Source organism: Hemitrygon akajei, chromosome 4, assembly GCF_048418815.1.
Source record: "Hemitrygon akajei chromosome 4, sHemAka1.3, whole genome shotgun sequence".
NCBI classification, from domain to species: Eukaryota; Metazoa; Chordata; class Chondrichthyes; order Myliobatiformes; family Dasyatidae; genus Hemitrygon; species Hemitrygon akajei.
Genome location: NC_133127.1, coordinates 9,595,255 through 9,613,471, shown reverse-complemented (window position 1 = coordinate 9,613,471; position 18,217 = coordinate 9,595,255). Strand labels below are relative to the sequence as shown.

The 18,217-nt window shown below is 46.1% G+C and overlaps 1 protein-coding gene across 1 annotated transcript in view; it reads right to left on the bottom strand.

The window, feature by feature from the left end:
- Positions 1 to 18,217, bottom strand: part of LOC140726118 (dysferlin-like) — a 388,334-nt gene that overhangs the window by 114,093 nt on the left and 256,024 nt on the right. Inside the window, 3 exon segments of the mRNA XM_073042070.1 lie at positions 949 to 1,110; positions 5,873 to 5,974; positions 6,987 to 7,028. Coding sequence (XP_072898171.1) covers positions 949 to 1,110; positions 5,873 to 5,974; positions 6,987 to 7,028 — 306 coding nt within the window.

Sequence of the window (18,217 nt, the reverse complement as noted above, 5' to 3'; positions counted from 1 at the left end):
GAGTCTGTACAGATTTTGTCATTTACAATTTCTTTTGTTCAATGAAAAGAACATAGCAGTGTACACTGGATGGATTCCTCTATCAATAACTATTAAGAGCTATTACACAGTTTTATAGTACTGTGGTAATATTAGTAATGTTCTAATTTGTTTTGTATTTCATTTAAATACATAATTTGTTACTTGTTTAAACAGTAGTTTGGCTTTTTACATCATTTTAACTATTTCTTTGAACTTCGGCTAACTAGAACAGTCGCTTAATTGGGCCAAAATGAGTCATTTTAACTGGGATCCACTGTACATAATTTTGTATGGCAGCAAAGACTCAGAAATTTCTTCAGATGTACCACGGAGAACATTCCTAACATGTTGCATCAACATCTGGTACGGAGGCTCCAAAGCACACGATCGAAAGAGGGTGCAGGGGGTTGTCGACTCAGACAGCTCCATCATGGGCACTAGCCTCCCCACCATCAAGAACGTCTTCAAGAGCTGGTGCCTCAGAAAGGCAGCATCTTGCAGGACCTCAATCAGCTGGGACATGCACTCGGCTCATTATTACCATCAAGCAGGAAATACAGGAGCCCAGAGACCCACAATCAATGTTTCAGGAACAGCTCCTTCTCCTATGCCATCAGATTTCATGAACAGATGTTATTTCATTTTCTTTATTTTGTAATTTCTGGTAATTTTATATCTCGGACTGCACTGCTGCTGCAAAATGACACATTTCCTGTCCCATTAGATGGTGATAATAAACCTGAATCTGAATCTACATGTTTGTGATACTGCTCCAAGGAAGCTGGTCATTACACCTGTCTCTCACCATACGTGTGCACATCACAATCAACCAATGACTTGACTTGGATGGAAAGGATTTGACAGGAACCCTTCCCCATCGGCCCTCTGAGACATAGAGACACAGCGGATAACTGTAAAGTCACTCACCACTTCGAAGAAGAGGACGGACGTGCTGAAATTAGGGTTCTTCTTGGCGTTCTTAATGACGCAGGATTGAACCATCTCTCCCCCGCACTCCACAATGAGGCTGGGCGAGGACACACTGGACAGCTGGTAGCTCTTCAGATTCCGCAAGCCCCAGGCAAGAATCTGCAGAGAACGCACACAACCGATGATCGGGTCTTCCCTCAGCTCTTATCTCACCCCAAGCCCCTGGGTCTTTTTGGTGCAAACTCACCTCCATGACGTGAGGTGTTGAAAGCCAGAAACTTTATCCCAGAGAGGAAATGCCTAACACAAAGGGGCCTAACTGAATAAGATTAAGATGATTGAAGGAAAATACAGTATGGGTGGGGGGGAGAGGTGTCAAAACTAAGTTTCTATACTGGGAAGCTGTCTGGATTGGAGACTCTGTCTTATGAGGATAGGCTGAGTGAGCTAGGGCTTTTCTTGTTGAAGTGGAAGTCGAGAGGTGAGTTGATAAAAGGTGTACAAGATGATGAGGTACAGATTGAGTGCATTGTCATAGACTTGGAGAAACATATAGGGGGATGTGAGAAGTAAGATTTTTACTCAGAGAGTGGTGGGTGCATGGAATGACCTGCCAGGGATGATGGTACAGGCAGATATATTAGAGACATTTAAGAAACTCTTAGATAGGCAATCATGGGCTATGGAGGAGGGAAAGATTAGATTGATCCTGGAGTAGGTTAAAGGGTCGGCACAACATTGTGGGCTGAAGGGCCTGTGCTGTTCTGTACAGATTTATGTTCTACGTTATATTTTAGTGTGAAAGGCTCAGATAGAATACAATTTGTTGACTGTGTCCAAGAAAGGTTCCTTCGTCAACATATAGGACTTACTTGAGAGGGTGCAACACTGGGCCTCCTCCTAAAGCATGAGGAGGGTCATGTAGCAGATGTGTTCGTTGATCAGCACATTGGGTCCAGTGACCATCATTCTATTAGTTTTAAAAGAGTTATGAAAAAAAGACACTACCAGTTCACCGGTTAAGGTCCCAAAGTGGGCTAGGGCAAACTGTAGAGCCATTCTTGTGTCCGTCTCTTAAATTTAAACAATCTCCCTCAAACAAACATTGGGAGGTCAGCTTTTTCGAATTACACTCCTAAACTGTGGAACTCAATATGGGATATGGACTATGTTGACATTTTTAAGCACCTGCTCTAAACCTATTTAATTAAACTTGATTTGAACCAACATTTTGTGTCTTTTATTTTCATGTTTGCACTTTATCCCATTGTAAAGCACTTTGAACTACATCGTCTGTAAGAAAGGTGCTCTATCAATACACTATCATTGGTAGTATTATTTATTTTTGCGTGGGCATAGCCAAACACACTCATTTGTCAATTGCTAGGGACTTTCGAACTATTCTAGTGCTGTTTAATACTGTGACCTTCTGGAGATTTACATAGATATTGCAGTGTAGACCTAATTGTTTAATGCTGTTGTGTAGTAACTTTGGGATGATATCAGTTGTAGATATTACTATTGGGACAATGTATACCCTGTTCATGTTCCATAGACTTTCAATTTCCTCTTTTAATTCAGCATATTTCTGATGTTTTTCACTTACTGATTTCTGTATGTTCTGTGTGTTTGGAACGGCTAAATCTATTAAGTAGGTTGTTCTTGTTTGTTTATCCTGTGTTATTATATCCGGACAGTTATTACGGATTTTCCTATCCATTATAACGGATCAGTCGTAATTTAATTTATGGAATTCTGTCTCTAAAACTGGATCAGGCTTGTATTTAGAGTAAAATATGATTCCTTTTTATGAGTTTGTATTTTAAAACAAGATTTTGGTGAATTATGTTTACCACTTGATTGAGGCTGTGTAAGTAATCAGACCGAATTAAACTGCTACAGGATCTTGCAATGTTTTGGATTGTTTCTGGTTTCTTTGGCATTTTTTACATTTATCGTTTTGAATTTGTTGGTCTTTTATCATGTATTTTTGATCTTTTTTTTGTGTTAACCACCTGGTCCTGTATTGCCACAAGGAATGCTTCTGTTTCTGGGAAGAGGTCTCCAACTCTGAGCCAGGCGTTCAACACTTCCTCATCGACATCTGCTCAGATCCTGGGGATGTCTTCCGTGGAGGGTCATGCTCTTCCCTTGGTTAACTTTTACTTTTTCTTCAATAGTGGTAATTTCTTCATTTTTCGGGCTTGTGCTCCCATTTAAATTTGGTGGTGTGAATTTATCAGAATTGCATATGCTCACGTGGAGTGCTGAATTCCGTTTTTGTTGATGAAAGTATATCCTTATAAGTTTTATCTGACTGTTGTATAGATTTTTAATGTTGGTTATTCCTCTTCCCCATTCTGTCCTAGGTAGCATTAATCTAAATATGTTCAAATGTACATAATGTTTTCTGAAATTTGTCATTCAGTTCTTATTTTTCTTTGTATATTTTCCAGATCCATTTCGGACCAAGATATTATGCCAAAAGAATATGTTAACATGGTTACAGTGAAAGTGTTTATTGCCTTAAGCCTTTCTTAAGATTTTCTTAAGGCTTGAAGAAAATTCTGTCAAAAGTTTTTCATTTATCACACTATAATCTATTTCCCTTGCTTGTTAATTTCCCAGATACTTACATGTTTCAGACTCATCCACCAGTTGTATTGTATGCTGCTGCTCAGTTTTGTATTCTATTGCACCTTTCTTTATATTTAATGCTCTGCGTTTATCTAGTCCAAAAGTTATGTTAATATCTTCTGAATTAATTGCTTTAGCTTTGCTGATGAAGGAGCAAATAATTTCAATCATCCATGTTTAGAGGGTGTGTCAAGGCATAACTTACTTCATCCATTATTGTTGTTATTACAATTCTTATTATTGTTGAGCAGGGTCTAGCAGAGTTTGACTGGCCATGATTGGAAGCACAGGCCAATTGCAAGTATGACTTGGGCTGAAGGGACGGTTTACACAGTTATGACCCTGAGACTCAATGCTATGTGTGAGAAGGTTGTCAGGAGATGATGGCTGATGGGCTAACGACGGGAGCACTTCAGCTTGAAGTGATGGCAATCAGGGGCTTGAGCAGAATGGATATGTAGAGAGTGGGATGACCGCCAGTGTCCAGTCAGAGAACAGAGGTGATGGAATGTGCATCTATTTGATAATTCACTCATGCAGTAGGGGGTGGAGGGTATACAGAGATAAGTTGTGGGATTGATTGTGGAGGCAGGGAAATAGGTTGGAGGATTGGTGGTGGGGCAGAGAAGGATAGGATGGGGATTGGTGGTGGGGTCAAAGAAGGATAGGATGGGGATTGGTGGTGGGGTCAGAGAAGGATAGGATGGGGATTGGTGGTGGGGCAGAGAAGGATAGGATGGGGATTGGTGGTGGGGTCAGAGAAGGATAGGATGGGGATTGGTGGTGGGGTCAGAGAAGGATAGGATGGGGATTGGTGGTGGGGTCAGAGAAGGATAGGATGGGGATTGGTGGTGGGGTCAGAGAAGGATAGGATGGGGATTGGTGGTGGGGTCAGAGAAGGATAGGTTGGGGATTGGTGGTGGGGCAGGGGGAGATGAGTTAGGGGATTGGTGGTGGGGTCAGAGAGAGAGATGGGTTAGGGGATTGGTGGTGGGGTCAGAGAGATGGGTTAGGGGATTGGTGGTGGGGTCAGAGAGAGATGGGTTGGGGGATTGGTGGTGGGGTCAGAGAGAGATGGGTTGGGGGATTGGTGGTGGGGCAGAAGGAGATGGGTTAGGGGATTGGTGGTGGGGAAGAGGGAGATGGGTTAGGGGATTGGTGGTGGGGGAGAGGGAGATGGGTTAGGGGATTGGTGGTGGGGGAGAGGGAGATGGGTTAGGGGATTGGTGGTGGGGCAGAGGGAGATGGGTTAGGGGATTGGTGGTGGGGCAGAGGGAGATGGGTTAGGGGATTGGTGGTGGGGCAGAGGGAGATGGGTTAGGGGATTGGTGGTGGGGTCAGAGGGAGATGGGTTGGGGGATTGGTGGTGGGGTCAGAGGGAGATGGGTTGGGGGATTGGTGGTGGGGCAGAGGGAGATGGATTGAGGGATTGCTGGTGGGGTGTGCAGATTCACCAACCGATGGTGTTTCCAGATCCATGTCCTCTCTAACATGGAATTATGAGGATGTTGCCAGGGCACGAGACTGAGCTATAGGGAGAGGTTGGGCAGGTGAGGACTTAATTCCTTGGAGTGTAGGAGAACAAGGGCTGGCCTGATAGAGGTGTATAGAATCTAGAGGGGCATAGAAGGGTAAATGCAGACAGTCGTTTTCTCAGGGAAGGGGAACTAAAATCTAGGGAACACAGGTTTAAGGTGAGAGGAGAGCGTGTTAAAGAGGTTATGAGGGGCTTCTTTTTCATCTAGAGGGTGTACTTTCCATGGAACTAGCTGCCAGAAGGTGATTGGGGCTGGTATAATGACAACATTTCGAGGACATTTTGAAAAGTAAAGGGATAGGAAAGGTTTGGAAGGATTAGGGTTACAGGCAGTCGGGTGTAACCGGCGTGGTGGGGGTGTGGCACCTAAGACTGGGCCAGCTGTAAGATTGAGGTTCAATTCCCACCACAGTCTGTGAGGAACTGATACTGTATGCTCCCCCCATCACTGCAAGGATTTCTTCTGCGTGCTTTCATTTCTTCCAACTTTTCAAAGATGTGCAGATGAGATTTAGTGAGCTGTGGGCATGCTGTATTGGCACTGGAAGCGTGGTGACGCTTATGGACTGTCCCCAGTGCTTCCTCGGACTGTGCTGGTCATTGCTGCAAACGATGGATTTCACTGTATGTTTCGATGTGCATGTGACAAGTAAAGCTAGTATTTGATTGAATTCTGGTGGTCGTGGTGGTATTGGGGCCTGTTACCATGTTGTGTGAGTGGACGCAGGAGTGTAAGCAGTGACCCACCTCAATGCCAGTTCGCTGCAGGACAGGCTTGATGCCCTGAGGCACCATGTAGATGTCGGATTCCCGCTGCGGAGGCGGGTACGGCAGATCCGTGTCATCCTCCTGCCAGGAGAAGAAGCAGAGGTCAGAACGAGCGTGGAGGGTGGGGGAGCGGTCTGTTCCCTGTGCACTCACAGGGTGACCGAGGTCCCAGCTGGAGGGGAGGAAGAAGAGGGGGGCAGCTCAACCTACGCCCCAGCTCTCTCCGCGCCGCACGGCAACGGCTCTTGCAAGCGGGCATGCATGCACGTGCACACTCACACTCGGGGTTTGCACAAAAACCAATCAGACACACATAGGGCTGGGGAGGGAGAGGGAGGGTGAGGAAGAAGGAGAGGGAAAGGGAGAGAGAGGAGAGAGAGACAGAGAGAATGAGAGAGAAGGGGAGGGAGAGGGAGGTCGAGGAAGAAGGAGAGAGACAGAGAGAGAATGAGAGAGAAGGGGGAGGGAGAGTGAGTGGGGAGGAAGGAGAGGGAAAGGGAGAGAGGAGAGAGAGAGACAGAGAGAGAGAATGAGAGAGAACGGGGAGGGAGAGTGAGTGGGGGAGGAAGGAGACAGAGGAGAGAGAGAAAAAGAAAGCTAGAGGGTGGTTAGGGGGAGGTTGGAGGGGGAGGGGGAGAGAATGGTGACCAGAGAGGAAGAAGGGAGAGAGGCAAAGCAGAGTGGGAAGAAGAATGAGGAGGACAGGGAGAGGGGAGGAGGGAAGATGGGGATGGGGAGAGAGGACAGAGGAGGAGGAAAAGATGGAAAAAGGGAGATAGCAGGGGAGGACAAAAGGGGAGTGGGAAGAGGGAAGCGGAGGGGGTAGAGGGTAAGGATGGATAATTATCCACAGTAATACAATGGGGTTGGTAGAAGAAACTGGGGGTAAATCTGAGACACAAAGACAGATGGTTGGAGAGACACAACTTGCCTTTGCTAAGCCAAACACAGATTAGGTTACATGTGGGGAGAGGTGAAGAGGGACTGAGATTTCATTGATAGTTTTTCTTTAATGTTGATAGAAAAAGCAGATGGTAAACACTAAGGGTAAACAAAGAGCAGGAGTGAGTGAGGAAGGCGAGGAAAGCTATACCCATCTCAGCAGACCCTCGCTGAAGAAGTCAGGAACACAGAGCTGAGAGAAATGTTGGAGAAAGAAACCAGAGAGAAGATCATTAGACCATTGGAACTGGAAGTTCAGGAGACAACATACATCTTCTCAGAGAAATCAAGCACTTTTTCAAATCTACAGCCATCTAGTCATTGCCCAGGGATCAGGCCAACAGCTTCAGCCTCCAATATTGATCTCATGACGTTTAATCCTGTTCTATTCACTACAGCAGGTGTATGGGGCATCTAGGAAGGGGTAGCACCTCTGGGGAAGGGGTTAGTAGTGTCCAGTCTGGGACACCTCACTCATTTTTGGCCCCCACTGCACATTCAGTTCAATCTGTGGCTCCAAGTAGTTGTTTGCATGCAGCAATAGCTACACCTCAGTAGACCGCTTCCACAGGCGGGCTAAACCAGGTGAGGTACCTGGCAAACCGCGTACCCTGGTGAGATAGAGACATGCCTGTCCTAGCTTTCAAAGTCAGCTCCAGCAGACTGGGTGATTGAGATCAACAATGAGATCCAACGGACAAGAAGGTGGTTCTGCAACACTCCGTGGAGAGTGAAGGTCTTGGCATGGCACAGAAGAAGCCATGGTCATCCACTGCAATCAAGGAAGACCCCAGTTTGTGATGGCGACTCATACCACCAGGCCAGCAGTTCCAAGGTTGAGAGTGAAATGTCCAGGTGCAACGGCTTTTCCACTTTAAAAGCTCTCCTGCACAAACCTCCTGTCAATGCTGGATACGATGGACAACCAACACATTGACTACAACCCACACTCACTCTCCAACTCACCACCATCTTCCGAAGGAAACCATTTCCTCGGGAATACAGCCAACATAATCAAAGACATCACCCACCCTGGACGCTCTCCTTTCTTCCCTCTCCAATTGGGCAGAAGATACAAAAGCCTGAAAGCACATACCACTGGACTCAAGGGCAGCTTCTATTTCACTGTTGTATGACTATTGAATGGTCCCTCATACGATAAGATGGACTCTTGACCTAACAATCTACCTAGTTGTGATCTTGCACTTTATTGTCTACCTGCACTGTACTCTTCCAGCAGCTTTTACACTTCATTCTGCATTGTGGTGGGGTGGAGGTACATCTCTACCAAAGGAGGTGTAAGGCACTCCCTCCTTCCACTAGCTTGCAGGCCTCCTTTGGGCAAGGTGTAGCACCTGCTTAGCCCCTCCTCCCACACCCCACATCCCACCGATCAGGGTCACGTGAAGCCATGGGAGCAGGTAGTGGGTGGTCATACGAGCAGCTGGTGCACATCACCAGTCCTGGTTATGTGACCACTGACACCAGGCAGACAATCTCTGAAGAGTATTGATAATGGCTGATGTCACACATCTTGTAAAGACACTGCCCAGAAGAAGGAAATGGCAAACCATGATGGAAAGACCATGTTCGCCCACGTCATATGACACGGCATGTGATGCCACAAGAGGGTGGGAAGAAAGAAAAGCTCAACACATCATGGAAACCAGCTTCACCTCCTTAAACTCTGTCTACACTTCTTGCTGCCTCAGTAAAACAGCTAAAATAATCAAAGATCCCATCCACTCCGGACATTTTCTTCTCCCCTCTTCCATCGGGTGAAGATACAAACACCTGAAAGCACGTACCACCAGGCTCAAGGACAGCTTCCATCCCACTGCTATCAGACTCTCAAATAAACCTCTCGGATACTCAAAGACGAATGCTTGATCTCCCAATCTGCTTCAATATGATCCTTGCAGTTCTTTGTCAATCTGCATTTCGCTTTTTCTGTAATACTATATTCTGTATAATGTTTTTGTTTCTATTACCTCGATGTCCTTATGTATGGAATGATCTGTTTAGATGGCATACAAAGACGTTCACTCTTTCTCGGTACTTCTTAAGCCCATCACCCCTGACAGCCTTTCAGTTAGCCCATCACTGGACACAACTGTAGCATAGCAGTTAGTGCCACTCTAGTACAGATCAGGGTGTTCTGGAGTTCAGAGTTCAATCCTGGATCCTGTACGTCCTCCCCGTGGAATGTGTGGGTTTTCCCCAGATGCTCTGGTTTCCTCCCACAGTCCAAAGATGTACCGGGTACGTTAATTGGTCATGGTGACCTTATCCCGCGATATGGTTAGGGTTAATCAGGGTTGTCGGGAGTTACTGGGACAGCACGGCTCAAAGGGCTGGAAGGGCCTGCTCCGCGTTGAATCGCTAAATGAATAGATAGATCTTTGAAGATCCTTCCCCTCCATGGGTGAGGTATTTGCAGCTTTCACAAGATCAGGCTGCTAGCCTCATGCCCAACACTCCTCCTTCCGCAGCCGGGCTTGAGCCCATCCACAACGACATTACCTCTCAGCACATGGTGACAATAATAAACCAAAATCGAAATATAGTGAACAAAAGTCATTTGAGAAGATTCCTCATTCCTTGGATCAACTCCACAATTTGAAGAATATCTCTCCTCACCCCCCACTCAAGTCCCTTTATCAGGCTCACAGCTCATCCAGCTCAGGGCTTTCATCCTGGACGAGTCACATCATACCCAGAATCAGTCTCTGTTCTGAAGGAATTCACTGTCTGAGTCTTCACAACCCTGCAGGGTGAACAATTCCAAAGGCTCAAGGTTCAAGATGCATTTATTAATTACACATACACCAAACATACAGTGAAATAACAAACAAGAAAGATTCTGCAGATGCTGGAAATCCGAGCAACACACACAAAATGCTGAAGGAACTCAGCAGGCCAGGCAGCATCTATGGAAAGAAGTACAGTTGACGTTCCATGCTGAAACCTTTCGACAGGACAGTAAAATATGCCATTTGTGTTAACAACCAACATAACTGCAGCTCGTAAGTGTCACCACACATTCTGGCGCCAATACACCATGTTCAGCAGAACAACACAGAACACGACAAGCAACAAAACAACAGCAGCAAAATCAAGCCCCCATTCCTCTCTCCAACCCATGTACATACAAGGTCCTCCCAGGACAGGCTAGCTTCAGCCTACATCCTCTAGCAGAGTCAGACTCATGGACATTTGGGCCTTTGTCTTCCCCAGTGAAGACATTCCTCCTCATCTCAGTCCTAAATAGCTGACTTGTTCTTCGAACAGAATGAGGTCTCTGAAGTCCTAGACTCTTCCTCTCCACCAAGTCAACACGCCCCTGGTCCGTTTGCCACATTTTTGCTCCTTATTAGCTAAAGTCTTCTAATAATGTTAATAACTTTTAACAAATCCTTGAACTGCTGTTATCAGACTCTTGAAATGACCTCGTACAATGAGATGGACTCTTGACCTCACAAGCTATCCCGTTTGAGCCTTGCACTCTACTGTCTGCCTCTCTCTGTAACTGCAACACTTTAATATGCATTCTGTCATTAGAACATAAAACACACAGCACAGTGCAGGCCCTTCAGCCCACAATATCGTGCTGACCGTATAACCTACTCTCAGATCAATTTAACCCTTCCTTCCTTCCTACATAGCCTTCATTTTTCTATCATCCCTGTGTCTGTCGAAGAGTTTCTTGAAAGGCGCTAATGTTGTTTTCCCTTGTACTACCTCAAAGTAGTTCCTTAAGATTGCCATTGCCAAGACAGAGGAGGGGGTAGGAGGATAAGCTCCCACTGCCTATTAAATGCTCCCAAAGGCACACATCTCAAATAGCCTTTGACAAGTCCACCACCTGGCCTTCACGTGTGACTTGGCTACTAAGCCCAGCAAAACCATTTCTACTGACAGGAGAAGGGGAAATGGTGGGTTACTGGCACCTTAAAACCAGTTGCTTCGGGCAGATGGACCTCATCAGCCGCGGTTGGTCGGCTTACCTGGGAGAGGGAAAACTCTGACCTCAAACCTCCATTGCCACGCGGCTTCATGGGAAAGGCTTTGGGAGTAAACCCTGAGAAAAATTCTAGAACTGGAGTCCCTAAGGCTGAGATCAAAACTGACTGTCAACTCCTGTGATGCCGCTGGTCCAAAACTCTATCAGTCTCTGACGTTCCTTCCTATTCATCAGCTGCATGGAGAGGGGAGCCTGTTGCATGGGCAACAGCTTGCTCTACATATCGTACTGCCCCGGCTTACGTATCACACAGACAGCTAGCGCACAACATCCACGGTCAAGCCTGACCACCAGAGGGCCTACTACTACCTCAATGTAATCATTTGATCTGTATGAGCAGGATGTGAAACAAGGCAAGTTTTTCACTGTATCTCAGTACATAGAGTGTGGCAATAATAAACCAACTCCAATGAGGTTGTACCCTTGTGTATAAATGTTTTAGGTTCTTGTCATTTGTCCAGAGTAGTCCAAATTGCTAATTCAGGAACTCCCAGTCAGGGGATGGGGTATTGTACAATTCCAGGGATTTGTGTGGTGGGAAAACTGTGAGCAGATTCATTGGTTCATTGGTGAAACTGACAGTGGGGAAGCTATGTTGCCTTGACTGTGGTAGCATTCATGCCTTGGGGTCGCCTGCCGTGGCAGCCAAGGAAGGAGACACCGGTGCTGGCTGTGTGCCGCTAGGGTCCGTACTGGGTTGGGGCTGGCCCCTCCTGTTGGTGCTGCTCTCCTGTCTTCATCTGTGACTGCACTTGTGTGAGATGAGGAACTGATGCAGGCTTGTTCTTGCAGAAACCTGGCTCGAGGACAACATCCATGAACCATTAATCTACGGGACATGGCACACAGGGACTTGGGCGAGATCAGTTTTTTTGTAACTATGCTTTTCTGCTGTTGTAATTGTATGAACTCTATGTGCAATGTGTGACTGGTGGTTATGTGTTTTGAACCTTGTCCCCAGAGGAACGCTGTTTCATTTGACTGTATTCACGTGTGTGGTTGAGTAACAATTAACTTGAACTTGAACCATTGCTCTATGGTGGGGAATAGGGTGGTGGGTTGTGGGGAGGGGTTTAACTTGACTAGGTCACCTGCACAGCCCGCTGCAGAAGGCAGAAAGCACGACCAGCCAACAACCACTTCAGTACGTTCTCCAGTAATGAGCCACTTGACTCTCGTTAAGGAACTTGCAGCTTCCTGTTTTTAACTAGAGGGCTGCTTTTCCCAGACACCGTCGACTGAGGAGGGAAAGGAGAAAGAACTTTCCCCACACAAAGCAGCCATGGGAATTCATTTTATTTTACTCATCTGGACCATGCTGTTGAGAAAACACGGCAGCACCTCTAATTTCCTAGAAGTTCATGAAGATTCAGCATATCATCCAGAACTTTGACAAACTTTTGTATGTGTGTGGTGGTGAGTATACCAAGTCCTTGCATCAGAGCCTGGTATGGGAATATCAATGCCCTTGAACAGAAAAGCCTACAATAATTACTGGATACGGCCCAGTCCATCATGGCTAAAGCCCTCCCCACCACTGAGCACATCGACGCAGAATGTTGTTGCAGGAAAGTAGCATCCATCATCAAGGACCCCCACCCCTCCATCCAGGTCATGCTCACTTCTCACTTCTGCCATCAGGAAGAAGGTACAGGATCTCAGGACCCACACCACCAGGGTCAAGAACATTTATGACCCTCAGCCATCAGGCTCTTGAACCAAAGGGGATAACTTCATTCACCCTATCATTGAAATGCTCCGCAACCTATGGACTCACTTTCAAGGACTCTTCACCTCATATCCAGATGTTTATTACATTTATTATTTGTGTATTATTGTGTTGGCGCGTGGCCTAGTGGATAAGGCATCAGGCCTAGTGATCTGAAGGTCACTGGTTCAAGCCTCAGCTGAGGCAGCGCGTTGTGTCCTTGAGCAGGGCACTTAACAACACATTGCTCTGCAATGACACCAGTGCCAAGCTGCTTGGGTCCTAGTGCCCTTCCCCTAGACAACATCACTATCGTGGAGAAGGGAGACGTACAGCATGGGCAGCTGCCGGTCTCCCATACAACCCTGCCCAGGCCTGCGCCCTAGAAACCTTCCAAGGCGCAAATCCATGGTCTCACGAGACTCACGGATGCCTATAAATTTATTTTATTATTATTACTTCTATTTTTCTCTTTGTAATTCCAGTTTGCTGCCTTTTGCACATTGGCTGTTCTCTTGGGTATGGTCTTTCACTAAATCTATTGTGTTCTTGTATTTACTGAGTATGCCTGCAAGAAAACGAAACTCAGGATTGTATATGGTGATACATATGTACTTTGATAATAAATTTACTTTGAACTTTAAACTTTCAATTTCCCTTCCACAATGAGGCGGTGGTAGTGGTGTCGAATTTGAACGTAGAATTGTTATTTTTCTAGAATTTTCTTTGTACTTTAAATTCCCCATGCTTGCATTTTCATTTTTATATAATCTCCTAACTGATATACTTAATAAAGTGGCCACTGAGTGTACGTTTGTGTTTTTCTGCTGCTGTAGCCCATCCACTTCAAGATTCGATGTGTTGTGCATTCAGAGATGCTCTCCTGCACACCACTGTTGTATTCATAGTTATTTGAGTTACTGTCACCTTCCTGTCAGCTTGAACCTGTCTGACCATTCTCCTCTGATCTCTCTCATTAACATGACACTTGCATCCACAAACTGCTGCTCACAAGATGTTATTTTGTTTTTCACACCATTCTCTGTAAACTTTAGAATAGGGGTTCCCAGCCTTTTTTATGTCGTGGACCAATACCATTAACCAAGGGGGCCATAGACCCCAGGTTGGGAACTCCTGCTCTAGAGGCTGTTGTGCATGAAAATCCCAGGAGATCAGCAACTTCTGAGATACTCCAACCACCCCATCTGGCGCCAACAAACATTCCACAGTCAAAGCCACTTAGATCACATTTCTTCCCCATTCTGATGTTTGGTCTGAACAACAACTGAACCTCCTGACCACGTCTGTATGCTTTTATGCATTGAGTTGCTGCCACGTGATTGGCTGTTTGGATATTTGCATTAACGAGCAGGAGTACAGGTGGTCCTGATAAAGTGGCCCATGAGTGTATGTGTAATTGTTCAGCAAATTTTCCAGTAATTCTTGTATAGCTGATTTGTTTTCTGGAAGCTTCTCAGCAGATTCTTCTGCACAAGGGTGGAGCTCAGCCGGTTCCATCATGGGTGCAGCTCTCATCAGCATGGAAGAACATCTACAAAACGTGATGACTCAGGAAGGTGACATCCATCGTCAAGGACCACAAATGTCTTGGCTATGCTCTCTTCTCAATGCTGCTGTCAGGCAGGAGGTATAGGAGCCTGAAGACCCATAGTTCAAGGTTCAACAACATCAGGTTCTTGAACCCAACTGAAAAATATTGGTCTACATTTCCTTTTCACTCTCACAATTTTGCCTTCCTCACTACTGACTCAACCTGCAAGGCAACCTTTAGAGAAACCTACATGAGGATTCCCACGTCCCTTTACATCTTGGATTTTTGAATTTTCTCCCCATTTAGAAAATAGTCCATGCTTTCATTCCTTCTACCAAAGATAATGGAAAGTTCATGATCATACACTTCCCTACACTATACTCCATCTGCCACTTCTTTGCACATTCCCCCAATCTGACTAAGTCCTTCTGCAGACACACTGCTTCCTTGATACTATCTGCCCCTCCACCAATCTTCGTATCATCCACAAACACAGCCACAAAGTAATCAGTTCCTTTATCCAGATTATTGAACTATAACATTCAAAGAAGTGGTCTCAACACCAGCAGCCCACCAGAAAAGCCCTTTTTATTCCCACTCTTTGCCTCCTGCCAGTCAGTCAATGAAGAAGTAAGTACAGTTGACATTTCGGGGCGAGACCCCTTTTTCCATAGATGCTGCCTGGCCTGCTGAGTTCCTCCAGCATTTTCTGTGTTTTAAACATGCCCGTATCTTTCCTATAATAACATGGGCCTTTTTCTTGATAAGCAGCCTCACGTGCAGCGCCTTGTCAAAGGTCTTCTAAAAATCGTAATGAACAACATCACCAACTCTCCTTTGTCTATCTTGTCTATTATTTAGAAAAATAGAAAGCCTACAGCACAATACAGGCCCTTCTGCCCAACAAGCTGTGCCAAACATGTGCTTACTATAGAAATTACCTAGGGTTACCCATAACCCTCTATTTTACTAAGCTTTATTTACTAAGCTACTATTTCTTCGAAGAATCCCAACCAATTTGTCAAGCAATATTTCCACGTAAGGAAACCATGCTGATTTTGACCTACGTTGTCATGTGTCTTCAAGTACCCCAAAACCTCATCCTTAATATTCGACTCCAACATCTTTACAATCACCGAAGTCGGGCTAACTGGCCTATAATTTCCTTTCTCTGCTTCCCTCAAAGAGTAGAATGATTCCAGTCCTCCGGAATCATTTCAGAATCTAGTGATTTTTGAAAGATCATTACTAAGGCCTCCATAGTCCCTTCAGCCACCTCTTTCAGACTTTTGTACCTTCTGCCCTTTTGGGGAAGGGGGGAGAAGAGAGAATATCTGGGGTTGGTGGGTCTTTGGTTATGCTGGCTGCTTTACCGAGGCAGCGAGAAGTGTAGAGAGAATGCAGAGCTGGTTTCCGTGATGTGCTGAGCTGTGCCCACAACTCTCTGCAGTTCCCTGTGGTCACAGGCAGAGCAGAGATTGAAAGCTCAGATCCATAGCATTTATAAAGTGACCACAATAAATGTACAGCTCCTCTCCCCTTTTCCCACCTGTCCCATAAGACATTGAGGCAGAATCAGGGTTAACCCCATTCTCCTGCCTTCTCCCTGTAACCTTTGACTCCCTGATTAATCAAGAGTCTATCAACCGCCACTTTAAATATACCCAGTGACTTGGCCTGGACGGCTGTCTGTGGCAATGAATTCCACAGACTCACCACTTTCTGGCTGAAGAAATTTTTCCTCATCTCTGTTCTAGATGGACGTCCCTCAATTCTGTTACTGTGCCCTCTGGTCCTAGTCTCTCCCACTATAGGAAACATCCTCTCCATATCCAATCTATCAAGGCCTTTCAATATTCAATACATTTCAATGGGCTCCTCCTCTCATTCTTCTAAACTCCAACAAGTATAGGCCCAGAGTTATCAAACACTCCTCATAAGTTAACCTTTTCATTCTCAGGATCATTCTCGTCAACTTCCCCTTGACGCTCTCCAATGCCAGCACATCTTTTCTCACATAAGGATCCCAAATCTACTCACGATGTTACAAGTGCGGTCTGACCAATGCCTTCTAAGTCCTCAGGTTACATCGCTGTTTTTACATTCTAGTCCTCTGAAAATGAATGATAACATTGCATTTGCCTTCTTTACCACCGACTCAATCCTGCATGAGGATTCCCAAGTCCTTTTGCTCCCCTGATTTTTGGAGTTTCTCCCCATTTAGAAAATAGTCTATGTCTTTATTCCTTCTACCAAAGTGCATGATCATGCACTTCCCTCTGCCACTTCCCCTTTGATCAGCACCAGACCAGCAGGTGGGCAACCTCTCCCACCTTTCTTCATCATTGCTCCCACCTCCCCTCCTATCATCATTCTGCTCGTTCCCAAGCTCTGGAACCTGAATCGCGAGTCTGTCGGATCATCTGCCATATTTTCTTTTATTGATTTATTTATTGATACAGTGTGGAACAGGCCCTTACAGTCCGCTGAATCATATTGCCCAGCAACCCACCTATTTAGCACTAGTCTATTCGCGGGACAATTTACAATGACCAATACCAGTACATCTTTGGACTGTGGAAGAAAACACACACGCGGAAGGGAAGAACATATAAACCTTTTTACAGGGGATTTGGAACTGATCTCTGAACTCCAATGCCCTGAGCTGTAATGGCGTTGTGCTAACCGCTAGGCTACCGTGACTGTACGTATGTGGTGTTTCCAGTGCAGCCTCTCTGCTCCTGTGAGACCCGACTGCTTTGCCAAGCAACAGCAACAAGCAGGATTTCCCAGTGGCCATTCCATTCCCCATTCCCATTCCGACATGTTGGTCCATGGCCTCCTCCACTGTCACGATGAGGCCACTCTGAGATTGGAGGAGCAACAGCTCATATTCCGTCTGGGGAGCCTCCAACCTGATGGCATGGACACTGATTTCTCCAATTTATGGTAATTTCTTCCCTACCCCCTCCTTGTCTTATTCCAGCTCCCCTCTTACCTCTTCTCTTCACCTCACCTGCCCATCACCTTCCTCTGGTGCCCCTCCTCCTTCCCTTTCTCCCATGATCCACTGTCCTCTCCTATCAGATTCCTTCTTCTTCATCCCTTTACCATTTCCACCTATAACCTCCCAGCTTCTCACTTCATTCCCCGTCCCCCTCCCACCTACCGTCCCCCTCACCTGGTCTCACCCATCACCTGCCAGCTTGTACTCCTTCCCCACCCCCACCTTCTTTCCCCTTCCCTTCCCCTGCACCTCTCTTTATTCCTTTACATAGACATTGGCTGAACTGCTGTTCCTCCAGCAGTTTATGTGTGTTACTCTGAAATGCCCCCTTTCTTCCTTGTCCTGCTTTAAGATTTCCCGAAATCCCTTTGCTTCTCTCGCTCTCCCAGCCCCCATGATCTGACGGTGTGAGAGACTGCAGCTCCTCGCTCACAAGGAACATTGCTGCCCTCTCCTGTCCAAACCTCTCCTCCTCTGGAATGCAGGAAAGCCCCACCGCAGAAGGTTCACAGAGTCCACAGAATCCCAGTGCTCTTCTGAGTCAACTTTAGAAGCAATTCCTGTTGAGCCATCACAAACATCTCCAAACCAGCTGCTTGTGAGAGATGGACATAGTCAGATTTCCTTTCCTTCGCCTGAAGAATCTCAAAGGGCTGAGTGTTTCCAACCACGGCGAAACACAATCCGGTGTGGGATTGTAAAAGGATGTGATTAAGCAAGACTCACGAGGATGTTGCCTGGACTGGGCAGCTTGAGCGATCGGGAGAGACTGGATAGACCGGGACTGTTCACCCTGCAGCCAGGGGTGTTTCTGTACAGATTCATGGGGCTGATGTGAGTGGCACAGTAACGTAGTGGTTACCGTTACCCTTTACAGCAGCAACGACTGGGGTTCAATTCCCACTGCCGACAGTAAGGAGTCTGTACATTCTCCCCGTGACCACGTGGGTTTCCTCCGGGTGCTCCGGTTTCTTCCCACATCCCGAAGATGTACCGGTTACTAGGTTAATTTGTCACGAGTGTAATTGGGCTGTATGCCGAGTATCAAAATAAAATAATTCAATAGGACATAGGCCCTCCTGCCCAAGCAG